General features: G+C 35.2%; 1 protein-coding gene across 8 annotated transcripts in view; it reads left to right on the top strand.

Annotated features, from left to right (window-relative positions):
* The window catches only part of LOC142338765 (uncharacterized), an 84,795-nt gene extending 72,098 nt beyond the window's left edge, over positions 1-12,697 (top strand). For all 8 annotated transcript variants that reach the window (XM_075388612.1, XM_075388616.1, XM_075388613.1 and 5 more), the window contains 3 exons: positions 1,052-1,578; positions 3,054-3,506; positions 11,381-12,697. In XM_075388612.1, coding sequence (XP_075244727.1) covers positions 1,052-1,578; positions 3,054-3,506; positions 11,381-12,479 — 2,079 coding nt within the window. In that variant the 3' untranslated portion in view covers positions 12,480-12,697. The remainder of the gene's footprint in view (positions 1-1,051; positions 1,579-3,053; positions 3,507-11,380) is intronic.
* The last annotated feature ends 1,209 nt before the right edge of the window (positions 12,698-13,906 follow it).

The following is a 13,906-nucleotide window of genomic DNA, read 5'->3' as shown; positions in this document are numbered from 1 at the left end:
AAATTTAGGTTATACTTTTGTGCAATAATACAATTTCCTGCCCCTGGAGAGGTTATTTGCTCCCTACATTATTGATTTAATTTCTGAGAGTTGTCTGCGATATGACTATTCCATTACATTAAAAAATTTGAAGTTTTGTGTTCATTTAGGTTTTAGCTGTTTGCAACCTGAGGAGATATCTTCCCACATCTCCTGGAACTGAAGATCATGCAACAATATTCTGAGTCTCAATGGCATTTCAGATATAAAAACCATGACTTAAACATTCCAAACATAATTTAGAGCATTCAAACGTGTTTAAAGTTTTTTCGCCAATATCCATATCTTTTAAGATTCTTGCGTTACTCTTGCAAGTTTTGAATCCTCTTAGGGTTAATCTAAATATCAAGAGCACTCTCAAAATGAGATACAAGCATCTGCTTTATTTCACATTCAGTAACTTTACGTAATAAATACGTTGTTCATTCATATTAAATGGTTTTTCTCTGATATAAAAATAGGGCTTAATACAATATGTTTACCAGTGTTATTTTAATTTGCAAATGTGTTTTTGATATAAACTTTAATTTGCTTATTAAAGCCTGGAGAAATTCTTTTTTGAAATTAAAAGAATGTTGCCATTAAAAGTTTGTTACAATTAAAAATATTTGATTTGACTTCAAACTGCAACTACTGCTTTTGTATCAACTCTTTAGTTTGTTGTGATAATAATGATAGGAAAACATGCGTTTTATGTGTTTGTGTTAAAGCAGCTCTAATTTGTGGGATATTAAAGGCACAGAAATAGACAGAGAACATTGATAATAAAGGAAAATGTCTAAATGACTTTACACAGAAGCGTCTTCTCTTTCTTCTATACCTTGTACTAGCTTTTTGCTGCTTTTAAACCAGCATCATCTATTCCGTTTTTCTTTTAATTATCATTGTTGCTTTTTTTCATTGTTATGTATTTCTCCCAATTATTTCACTTTTCATCTAGCATCAACTTCTCATTTGTTTAACATCCGTATTTGTTCAATTTAGCTTGCAACCGTTAGCTTCCTTGTTTCAGCTGAACAAGCATTACATCACGTATAGAAATTTGGAGCCAGTGATACCGTGGAAACAACAAACAACGATGGAAAACAACCGCGAGCATTCTTTCGTTCCCGATTCCCTTTTCAAACCCGAAAGCCCAGCTCTGGAGCCCGACTTGCCACATCTTCTTGAGACCCCCGAAAGCGATTCTTTCGATACCAACTCCAGTTTCAGAGCCAGAATGTACGAATACCAACCGTACGAGCGATACATCATAATCGGAATATTTAGCCCCATTATTGTATTGGCCGTGCTGGGCAATCTTTCGGTTATTTTGTCATTTTGCAAAGATAGAAGGTTAAGAACCCCCACAAACTTCCCCCTAATCAGTTTGACCTCGAGTGACCTTCTGGTCGTTTCGTTCACATTTCCGATGTCAATTTACTACAAGCTGACTGGCAAATGGACATTCGGGAGTGCCATGTGTATTGTGTGGCTGTGTAGTGACTATATTGCAACGTCCACTTCGGTCTTGTCTCTTATCATTGTCACATTTGACAGGTCAGTGCAACTTACTCATTTTCATCACAGTCGCCGAAATAAACCTCACGGAAGTTAATCCGAGCCTGATTCTAATAGCAAATATGCCCCCATGTTAACATTAAACATCGGTCGTGATAAATTGTTCGGTTGTAATAGTTTCATACAAAGTCTAACGGTCCGCTAAGGCATAGCCAAAGCACGAGAGGTGTGGCCAAATTGTGCCAAATGCTCAGCTCTCGAACAGACAAGTGGAAGTTTATATGCGCACTAGTTTATTTCCGCTAGGGAACTTTTCTCTGTTTTTTCCTAATATTGGGCGAGGGGTTCTTAAATGGTTTTTTTTCTGAGACCAATTGCATCCATTTCCAAAACAATTGTAGTTATTTCATTTCCTGCTGTTTCCTAGTCAAATTGAGGCGGTTATCTGCAAAGACTTTTGCAAGGCAAGATTGTTGCAAGACTCTTGTATCATTATGCATCATCTTGTAAGGGCTCTTGGAAGCCGCTTACCAGAAAACCGTTAATCTTGTAAGAATCTCCACAGATAGCTGTTATTTGCAAGAATTTCGGCAAATGACCGTCCTTTGTCATCTAGGGTTTCTTACAATTTTTTATCCATCTATAATTGTGAAAATTAGAGCTGTGATAAATTGAAAAAATAAAGTAGTAGTTTTGTCCAATTGATGGCGATACACTTAGTCAGTCCATGAGTAACAGATACAAAAACGGTTGTTATTATAATCTTTAAATGCCAGGGAGCTGTAAAGAGAGTTTTGCGCTGTTAGGGGGGTCTAAGCAGGCGCAACTGTTGTGACCCGTACTGGTTTCGAACCATCGTCTCTTAGTTGCAAGCCTAGTGTGCTACCCATTTACAGCAACTGGTCTTAAGCTCTCGAACTTGGGCATCTCTTATAACCCGTTTTTTGACGTTCTTTCTTGTTCCTCAAGGCTTCATCTCTTTAGCCAAGTATACGTTGAAGTAGAGCTTCTTGTCAAGCTATGTTAAGTTTATCTTGTGCACATATTACCATAGGTTATACATCCTCCGATATCCCTCCTCTTTTCCGTAGCTTTCCTCTTATTCCGTTCATTCTGAACTTTTCCTTCTCATTTCATACATTTTTGCAGCTCAACTATCATATCAAATTCAACTCTTTAAGATTGTGTAGAGCCAATAACTCTTAATCAAACAATTAACAAAAAAAAATATTTTTTGCCTTTTATCAGCCAGCCCCACTCGCGCTCGAAGTTGCCTCTGATCAGACAGTCCTGCGTTCTTGAGGTCGTCCAAACCATGTAATTGCAAGCGGTGAAGTAACAGGTTTGCGCTCGGGGGAGTCTGATTAGAATTCAGTTCGATCGGAGACATCAGCCTGGGTTCTGATCTTTACTGAGAATAATAATAGCAGATTATATGACTTGGGTCGAGCTTTCGTAATTTCAAGTGAGTTTGAAAACCACTAAAAATCTGAGATAATGTATGTTCTTTTAAGGTACATGACAATTACCAAGTTCCAAAAGTACAAACACAACGTCAAGAACGTGCTCCGGATGATCTCATTCGCGTGGCTGATTCCAACTATTGTTTACGTTCCAATCACAGTCGTGTGGCCCTATCTGAACGAGTCGGCAGGGAGCGCCGAGAACACTTTCGTGTGCGACGAGGGCTGGCGGTCCTTAACGCCTTTCATGCTCATAACCACAGTCGTGTTCACGTACATGCCACTGTCATTTCTCATCTTCTTTAATGCTCAAATTTACCTCATGATAAAAGCGAACGCGGAGAAGTTGAAGTTGAGCGAAGTCATGACGACACCACAAGTGGAGCTCCCGGAGATTGTGGTGCAGGAACCGACAGTGGTTGTGATTCAGAATGAAGAGTCAAGGATCAACATGCGATTGGCTGATTACAGTGACGACTATAGCGACACCAGCACTAGTTCCAGGTAAGAATTTCTCGGTCATCACTTCGGGGTAGTAAAGTTCTAGTTGATGAAAGATAGCATTTTTGCGGGTGTTCCCCTTCAGTTAATTTTGATTATGTGTGATCAGCACGATACGACTGGAACGATATGACTGAGATACGCTTTGCCCCATGTTCCCCCTGTTGTTGTTCCTCATCTATCTTTATTGTTCCAACCCACTTTAGTGAGGGAGGAACTATATGCTCAACTGGGTTTTTTGCTCAGTCAATTTTCACTGATCGATATATTCATCCTAGAGAGTTGTGACTGGTATCATTAGAAGATTGTCAATTGTAGAATATGAATTTTAAAAAATTTTTTCTGAATTTCGCTTTCTAGTTAGTCTCATTTCCGTTGCTTTGTTCACATTTGTCATAACTTTTCTGAAACTTTGATCAATTTTGCTAAAATATGTTAAAAATTATGAACGATAGTCCTGCTGGTTTTATGTTTAAACATAAAATAAAATTTCTAAATTGTTTCAACCAACTGCTTTGGCTAAAATTTTTGCTAACTTTTTAATTAAAAATTTTAAATTTTTTCATTACCGATGGCAACAATTATGCTTCTGTAGCCAACTATGTCCAAATTAGTCGGTAGTGCAGACAAAAAAAACTGCTGACACGATCTTAGCTTAGTCAGATGAGGGCTTTTTTTCAGGTTCCTAAAAAAGTGTCCTGAAGCTAACAATTTGGAGCTAACTTTATGTCAATTTTTGCGAAAAGTGCATCATTTGTTTCTAGTTATTAGGATTTTGGTTTGCCAAAATATCTATTACGCACTTATTTGGGATTAAAAAGTTTTTTTCAGAGCTGAGCAGCGACAGTAAGGCCAGTTTTGGCCTGTCTCATTGTTGGTTTTTTGCAAGGAAAAAGATGTCTGTTTTCGTTTAGGCCCGTTCAAAGCACGTTCAATGAAAAATTTTGTGCTTTCTCAAGAAGGCTCACGTTTTTTTGTGGCGCCGACAAAGTATTTTCGTAGATTTTTAATGAATTTGTTAGTTTTGGCCGTAATTGTTGTTCTTTCCTTGTCCTGTGATTCAGACCAATTAATCATAGGTTATATGGGCTATCTTAGGGCCTATCATATAAACCATTTAAAGATTTCATTTGATACCTAATGGTTTTTCGCTATAAATTGATTTTTTCTTCATTGTTTGTTCAAATTGATTTTATGTTTTTTAATTGTTAACTTCGGATATATTTTGCGCAAATGGTTGCACCAATTACGTATTTTAAAAATCACAAAGCGATAACCAGGCCAGTTTTGGTGTCATTGTTGATATTTGCAACGAAAGTTGGCTCGGACTTCTTTTTGGTTGTGTGCTTTTTAAAACATTTTTTCATTATTTTTCAACCCAAACAGGTCTGTTTTAAATTTGAGCATCAATTAGAGAGAAATAGTTTGTTTTATGAATAAAGCACATGGTTTTTACGGCTTCAACAACTGTGGTTCAGTTTCAAATGAAATCTTTAGTTTTTCAATCATTTGTTGTTCTTTTTGTATGACCAAATTTGGTTTATCAATGCTCTACTTAACTATCTAAGGAACTATTAAGGAAAATTTCCAATGGTTTCAGTAGATACAAAATGGTTTTTTTGCCAATGTAACTTGATTATTATCCAAAATTTAACCATTTTTTTTAATAGATTTGCATTATGTCAAATTAGCGATTTCGGTAACAATGGGACTTTTTTTGGGAGAAAATATAAGGAGTAGTTGTGATCAAAATGTAGAGTTTTATCATTAAACAATTGTTTCGGATTGTGACGTGGCGCTGTCCTTTTTTAGAACGTAAATGCAATCGCTTTTTTAATGTAAATAATAGACCAAAATTATCTCAGCTCAAAGATCAAATATTGATGGCTCAAACTAATGTTTATTTGAAGGTTAATAAGTTTTCACAATAAATTCAGTGAAATTTTACGATTTTTTTCTCTTTTCATCACTGTTTCGGTAGGATAGTTAAGGAAATTTTCTTCAGCCTGTGTTTGCTGTTTTTTTTGCAGTGTTTTGACGTAATCTCGCTGATAAAATGACTTACGGTTTTAAAAAACTTTTAGAAAAGGTTACTTTTTCCTGAGGTTTTTCCCGCCATTTTTTCTATTACTTTTTTGCACCACTCGCATCTACTCAGAAGAGAGTTTGATTGCAGCCTTCATAATTAATGGTTCTAAATAATTTTTATATTTTGGGCCATTTTCCACCTTATGAGGTTTTTTGCAGTCTTGTCCGATTATCACAATAATTCTACATTAATAGCACGTCACTTATTACGGCAATAGCGATAAAACAGCGAGAAATAATTATTTATAATGTTGTAGTGAATTGATTATGGTTTTAAAGGCTTCGTCACTGTTTTCTCGCCATTTTTAATTGACTTTTTGATATTTGCGCATAATTGTTATCTTTGCAGTCATATGATTTTCAGTACAATCAGAAACCTCAGTGGCTTCCTATGGACGTATAAAAGAAGCCATGTAAAGGTTTCAGCCTATAGTTAATACATAACTTAAAACAGGTCTCATACAGTTTCTGGTAAATGCAAATCACTTTGTTTGGTTTAGGTTTTTTCTGATGCTATTCTGAGTTATCTCCTTTTCGTTTGATAGGAAATAAAATGAAAAGGTGGCTGAGTTGCGTGTAAGCATTATGTGCCGGGCTTTTGTTCATACATAGAGATCAACCGACATTACGACTTTGTTTGATCGGAGTTGTCAGTTTTCAATACTGCACGTGCTCTACAGGAACAGCACAGCGTTGTCACTATCCAAAAAACTGACTATTTTTTTTATTTTTCTTAAAATGATGTGACTGGTTGAAAACCAGAATGAAAGGCACAATTCTTATTTATATCTCTGAGATATCCAGAAAAAATTCAGCCTTTTTTATTTAGCTAAGCAGGCCATTTAGTTTTTGTTTCAAAAAGTTTGCAAAACACTAGCTTGTAGAAACAAAATCAATCATTCAAATACTTCAAAAGACAAACGGGAAGAAAAAAATTGTTGTGAGCATTTTAAGTTTTAAGGCAACTCATAATCTTAGCAAAATTAAAATTAGGAAAAACTAAATGATTAGGAAACAGAAGTAGAAAAACATAACAGGACTAGTCTTGACCTACAATTGGGGAAGTTTTCAGGTAGTAAAAAAAGTTAGAGCCATATTGAACAAAAACGGGTTTGAGAAAACCAATTAGAAAAAGTTCCAATCAGAAAGTTAAATAAATTCATTAAAAACTTAAATTGCCGCATGTGAACAAACACCCCAATCGAGAAAGCAGAATTTCGTTCGAACACCGCTTCTCAAACTACTTTAAAATTAGATTGAAAAAATGCAGGCCGCAAAACCATTTGTTTCCTTACACCACCTCTTGTTTCAGAGTGACAAAAATCACTTGTCAAATTTGATTTCAAATATTCGTATTACCAGATCCCTAAAAAACTCCAATTTCTGGAAAAGACCCCAAAAGCAATCTCTTGCAACAAAGCTACCCCTTCACAACACTAGTACCTGTTCAAACCAGTCATGAGAAATTCAATAAATACTGAGAAAATTTCATACATTTTTTTACATTAAAGTAACATGGCCAAAAAAATTTCCTTCATGTAAAGAAGGGTAATGAAATGCTAGCAAAAAATAAACAAGTCATAATAGGTTAAGAACCTTGTCTTAGATTTCAAAAAAGACAAAAAAATTAAGAAAAATAATTCAAATGTTCTCAATTTTTGCCCTTTTTCTCAACAAAAAGAAAAATGAATCGACAAAATTTATTCACATGTATCTGAAAAAATTCCTTTAGCAGTAGCCGTTTTTTCAAAGCCCACAGTCATCCTCCGAAATAACGAAAATTTCATATTTCTTATCAGAAACCTTCAAGCATCTCTCAAGACAAGACGGAAGTTAAAAAAATATTATAGCACAATATCCCAACCAGAAGTTTTTGAAAGAAAACTACATTAATTAGCCGCTCGTGAACAAATATTTTTGCCCGCTCAGAAAATTTTCTTACACCTCAATTTCTCGATCACCTGAAAAAGCACTCACTAACATAAAAGCAATCACTTTTCGCTCCGTTCTTCAATTTTGTTGAGCACCCAATCCACTCCAAATTGTTTCACATTCTTCATTTCCTGCTTCAAAATTCTCTCCAATAAAATTGATTAAGAAAGAAACTTCTCCAATACTCCCCTTCGAATCTTAAAAGACAGAGCCCCAATTTAATATAATTCAATTTTTTTTAATTGTACTTAACCATTACAGACATTTTTCTTAGTTTCTCAAATTGAGCCTCCAATTGATTAACAAAAGTCGCAAAAAACTGCTCGATTTTGTCCAAAATACAGCAAACAATTTTGCAATTTGTACATTTCAGTCACTGTTTAAAAAGTTAATAGAATAGACTACTGCGCATTGAATGTTCAATGTTATCATTCTTAAACTTCATTCAACGTTTTTTGTTGGTAACTGAGGATATTCATGGCGTTGCTTGGTTTTGTTCTATGACTTTCCTTAACGCCATGCCATCGCTGAAAGCTTTTCATAGCTTTTACCTCAAATTTTTTTGGCTGATATATTTAAACAAGGCGGCTCGGTATATTGCACATAGGGTTCCGACCCCGCTCATCCACAATTTTGGCATAATTGTCTACCAAATGAGGAACAGATAGAAAAACCCAAAAATTATTTTTTGGGAATCCCAAAAAAGCCAAAGTATTTTTTCAAAAAAATGGTGTATGAACAAAAAGATAGCCCTCAAAGCAAATAACTCAGTGGAGCACAAAATGATGCATTAGATTCGTGAAATATGCCAATATTAAGAAAGCGAGTCAAGACGAACAGCAAAATCAAACAACTTCAAACATTAATTATATCAAAAAAATTTAAGTCAGTTTTAAAAAACAAAACTTAATAGCGAAATCAAAATAGCGTTAGATAAAACTGAAACTGACCAAAATAACTTGTAATTCACCTGAAAAGATTTGGCAGCAGTCCATAATCAGGCTTGGCGACAAATAGACAATACAGATTAAAAACAGTTAAATTGAAAAATTCGATTATTTCTTTTGAAACAATTAATTTAAATTAAGCAAAACCATTAGAAATCAACTAATGTATCCCATAGGTTCTAAAATTAGCAGTGCTTCTACAGATGAGAATGAAGAGCTGTTGTTGTTCAATTTTTAAGCGGGTACAAAAAGAACAACAAATAAACAACAAACAAAAAATCAATTAAATTTTGCCAGAAAACGATTTTGAAGCCGTAAACCCATACCTTGGCCCTCAAAATTTGTTTGATTGAACCGTCTTCGAACACCGATATTGTATTATGTGACTTCTCAGTAATGAAATCAGGTAAAAAGTCGACAAAAAAAAAGCAAATTTGAAAAAACAAACTCGTTTTTTTTTTCGAAAAAAAAAGAATTATTTCCATAGACATGGCAGCCATCAATTACAAAACAAAATTATTAAATAGGTTCGTTTATTTTTCCAAAGCAAGCCCATGAGACCTTCAATTATACAGAATTTATCGTACGTGTACAAAGAGAACGCAAAATATTTTACAAAAGAGAACGTGTACAAAGAGAACGTAAAATATTTTCAAAAAGATTTTTTTTAATTTTTGTTGTGAAAAACCCGTGTCGAAGCAAGTAGAGTCATAACGAATTCTTTAAAAACATTAGATTTTGTGACACCAATCCCTTTGAACCCTATTTTGACAACAATATAGTCATAGTTGGCCGGTAATTAACGAGACTAGGTAACAAACAGAAAACAAAAGGCAAAGTTAAAAAATGGCGAAGTTAGAAAGTTTTTTTATTTTGGAAAACAATTGCTTTCAAAGTCATGAAAGTCATCAGCCATCTACTAATATAAAAATATCTGCCCATCTATTCTTCCTTAAAAGCCGATGAAACCTTTCAATTGTACAGGAAATTTCTTGCGACTAAAAAGACAAAGTAAAAACGACAGTAAAGACAAAATTAAAAAATTCAATTCAAATTTTCGAGAAAGTATTGTCGAAGCCGTTAAAAATAGAGTCTATATCCTCTAAGATTTTGATATTACCTATTGTGTACTATTTTGATTGCCAATAATCTGATATATGAACTGTCAATAGCCTGATAATGTGACAAAACTAGAAATCGTCAAAAATAGGCGAATGACTGAAAGTAAAAAAAATGTGAAGTCTAGTAGTATCCAATCCAGAAAAACCATAACTTAAGATGTAAAACCGCAATAAGGACTAAATTTAAATTTAGTAGGAGGAAGAAGCATTCTTTCAATGCTGACACTAAGCTACAAGTTGACCACGATAAGAGAAAAATTGAGGCAAAGTTCAATAAGACATTATTTATTTAAAAATCAGTTATAAAAATCAAAACAACCATAAGTTTTCAAGTAATAAACTTCATACAATAATTTGGAGCCAATTAGGAAGCGATTTGGACCCATCCCTAACGAACTTTGATTTGAAATGTTCTGCTATTTAATTAATATATAAAAAAGGTCGAATTTTGTGTTAAAAAAGACCGACTGATTACAATCCGAATTATTTTTGAACTGTAACAGTCCAGGATTGAACCATAAATAGCTCTGCTAATACTGTTCTCCCATTAAGAGTACTTAATTTTTGAATTTTATAGATATAGATATTTAGTTAGTAAAAATCAAAAATGAAAGCTGCGTTTTTGATAATCAACGAGTAAAGTTAGCAAAGAGGCACTTGCAACGGAAGTACTTGCAACGGAAGTACTTGCAACGGAAGTTGAAGTATAAATAGTTCCCAACTGAGTCTATGAAGGTTGCGTTAGTGGTGTTTGGGTGTGTACTTCCTGCAATTTTAATCAAAGTGGACCAAAAAAAATTATTTTGTGCTGTTTTTGATAAAAAAAACTTGATTTTTGAAATATTTAGCCAGAACTTTGGACAAAAAAAATTTAAAAAAATAGCCAGCAATTTTATTTGTCTCTAAAATTAAAATCAACAACAGTTTCCTTTTAAAAAATTTTACAAATTTCAGCAAAATTAGCAAAATTTTAGTAAAAAATTCCCGAAAATGTGAATAAAATCAACGGAATTCACTCTATTTTCTCAAAAGTTTAAACCTCGATAACTCCTCGTAAAAAACGAAATTCAAAAAAATTTTTTAATTCCATATTCTGTGCTCGACAAGTTTTCTAATGATACCAGTCTCAACTCTCTACGATCAATATATCGATCGGCCAAAAATGACTGAACAAGAAAAACCCATTTGAATATATAGTTCCTCCCCCCTCAAGAAGGGTCGGAACAACAAAAACATCTGTTTAATCATGAAGTTTTAAATTTTAGCGCATTCAAAACCCTTAATGCCAACCATTACTCTGACCATTTTTGTTTAAACGGAGTTTGTAAATTTTCAATGATGGCAACCGCTATAAGATATGAACGAGAAGCGTCGAAACAATAGGAAATTTCCAACGCAATTGTAAATTTAGCCAAACGTCATCTTGCAAATACTCAATTCATCCCACCACCATGGAGCAATCGAGCAGGATCAGCATGACGAGAAGAACGGTGTTTTCTATTACTTTTTACGTTATTTCAGGGGTTTACAACCAATATTATTGCAATTTTTTTACTTTCTGCAGCAGATATGATTTAAAAAAAAACACTGAAAATATTTTCTTAACAAAAATGTGCTTACATAGTTGTAAAGAAATAATAGGTATCAAATTATCGAATATTTTAAATAGTTCAAGAGAGCCATCCTCTCGCAAGATCTACTAAGGCAACCTTGTTTGCCAGAATATTGAAGGGATTTCGCAACATATCCATCCCGTCTCCCCTGGTGATCATTCCCACTTTGTTCTTAGGCGAAGTACGTCAACATCTCAGAAGAATTGGTCTCTTCTCAGACATAAATTTGTCCCCGCTACCAAAAACAAAACAATTGAAAGCTCTCGCAGAGCTGGCAAGGAAAAAGCGGCCAGAATTCTCGAAATGCAACAGCGCCAGCTTAGTACCGAGTCGGCAACATACTCGGCAAATGCAATCGTATCGTCGGGTGGCTCGTGTGGAACCCTCCCAGCAGTCGAGTCGGGTCCGAACTTGTTCGAGAAAGATGCTGTAGAACATCAAATGGAAGATCAGATGCCAGTTGTAATGGCATTTCGACCTCAACGTCCCAACCTCTTACATCTCGGGTCCAGCATAGAAAGCAACCAATCAAATCAAAGCAATCGCTCCGACACTGTTCGGCTCCGAATTCAGGACTGGGCTGAGGAAAACTTGCCCCCACCTCGTTTTGCCGACTCGCCTATTGCCTCGGGCGAATCTAATGCTTCGGGAACCTCCGACGTTTCACAGCGTGGCGTCACGTTCAAAACTCCTGAAAAGGGTCAAGACTTTGCCAAGGAAAAAGTAGCTGAGAAACGGAAACGGTTCACGAGGAGCTCCATCAAAAAACGCGCTCAGAATCGGTTTAAGAAACGAACTGAAACAGTTGACACTCTTGGTTCTGATTCTGAAAATGACACGTCAGAAAAAGGCAACTCAACGCCGTCAAACGAGAAAAAGCGATCGTCCAGCTCTAAAAAGTCGACATCGGGTGACCCAAAAGAAGGACCGGCTACTGTGAATGCAAACAAAAGTACCCAAGTGTTCACACAGTGTTCACACGAGACGGGACAACGACAGCTCCGCAGGCATCACAGGAACAAACGGATTTTCAAGCTGATCGTCATTTTGGTTTCGATTTATATCTCTTGTTGGTGTCCGTATTCATTCATTGGATGCTTAGACAGCTTGCTAAAAGTGAACGTGCCCCGTTTTTTATTCGATTTTTCAGTTTGGATTTTGTATTTCAACTCGTGTTTGAACCCTATTTTGTATGTGTGGCGAAATAGAGCCTTCAGAACCGCGTTTGTCAATTTGTACAAGATGCGGCCCAACAATCGAACGCCGTATCGTTGAATGCCAATTTGAACTAAACGACCACTTTGCTGCCAAATAAGTAATAATTTTGATATGAATCGTTGATCAAATATTTTTTGTTGAGTGAATCATTTCTTCATACGTGTAATTACCCCTTCTTTTGTCACCTCACCAGAAAACTCAGTTTTGCCTCTGTTCAATGTGAAAACTTAACTAAGTGTTATTGAAATTTCTGTTAATAAATGGACAATTGATTGATTTACAATCCTTCTTTCTTGATCACAAAAGGCATCGAAAGAAATAGCCTCTGCTTATATTCTTCAGTTGTTCAAAACATATTTTCTGAAGTTACCTGAGCTGATAATCCAGTCAAAAAAATAACGAAAGAAATGAGAAAAAAATGAATGATTTTCGCATTGTTTTCCAACTCGCAAACTATAGACATGTTTCAGCATAATTGATGTTATTTTTAGCTGAGATTGTTCGACAACTGAAAAATATCAACCACCCCATTGCGGATTTAATAAACACTTAATTGTCCCCTAATCGAACTTCACCTAGGCGGTGAAAGTTGAAACGTTTGATTGGCAAGCAGTTCATCTGTTTAAAACATAGCAAATTGAAAAAGGTCCATGCCCAAAATTTGATATCCTTTTTTTCCTACAAAAACTACATCAATTGCGTAGTGTATATAAGGACAGAAAGTAATAAACCTTTTCAAATGAAATAACTTCAGTAGATACCTTCGGCTCTTTTCTGTTATTGCTCCCCCCCCCCCCAGACGATTTGTACCCCCCAGACGATTTGCACCCCCCCCCCCTTTATGCATGTAATAGCATACTGTTTGCATCTCATACACTCACATCTACAATTAAAAACAAACGGCATTTACAATATAATGATGCAGCAAAGTTTTGAATTTAACGCTTATGTAAAAAAATACAATTTGTATGAGCGGCAATTGAATATAATGCGTGTTTTTATCAATTCATCATTGATCTTGTACAAGAAAAACTTTATCAAGTTATTTTTTGGTATTCGAGAGCAAAAGTCCTTCAGTTTACCTCTGATGTCGACATATTGCCAACATATTGGCAATCTTAGGCTGGGAGCTGGGGTAAAACAGAAAATAGCATTTTCTCCCCCATTTTACATTAGTAGCATCTGACTTACCATTATTAATCTTTTCAATAGCTGTCTTTAAAGCAACAAGGCGGCTCGTTAATGTGCGTTCGCACATGATGTTCCGACCCCAGCTCATCTACATTTCTGACTTAATTGTCAACCAAATGAAGAGATGACAAAAATAGATCTTTGAGTTTAAAAAAATCGTTATACAACCTATCTACTAATTGAATTACCTAATGCCATGCCTCATTACAGCGCCAATGGCATCTGACATTGAAAAGACTACGAGACAAAAAAAACAAACAACAAAATTAGCAAAAACACAAAATTTCACGGCA

Source organism: Convolutriloba macropyga, chromosome 1 (assembly GCF_964194025.1).
Source record: "Convolutriloba macropyga chromosome 1, txConMacr16.3, whole genome shotgun sequence".
NCBI classification, from domain to species: Eukaryota; Metazoa; Xenacoelomorpha; order Acoela; family Convolutidae; genus Convolutriloba; species Convolutriloba macropyga.
The sequence above is the reverse complement of the archived record's forward strand: the minus strand, read 5'-3'. Positions and strand labels throughout refer to the sequence as shown.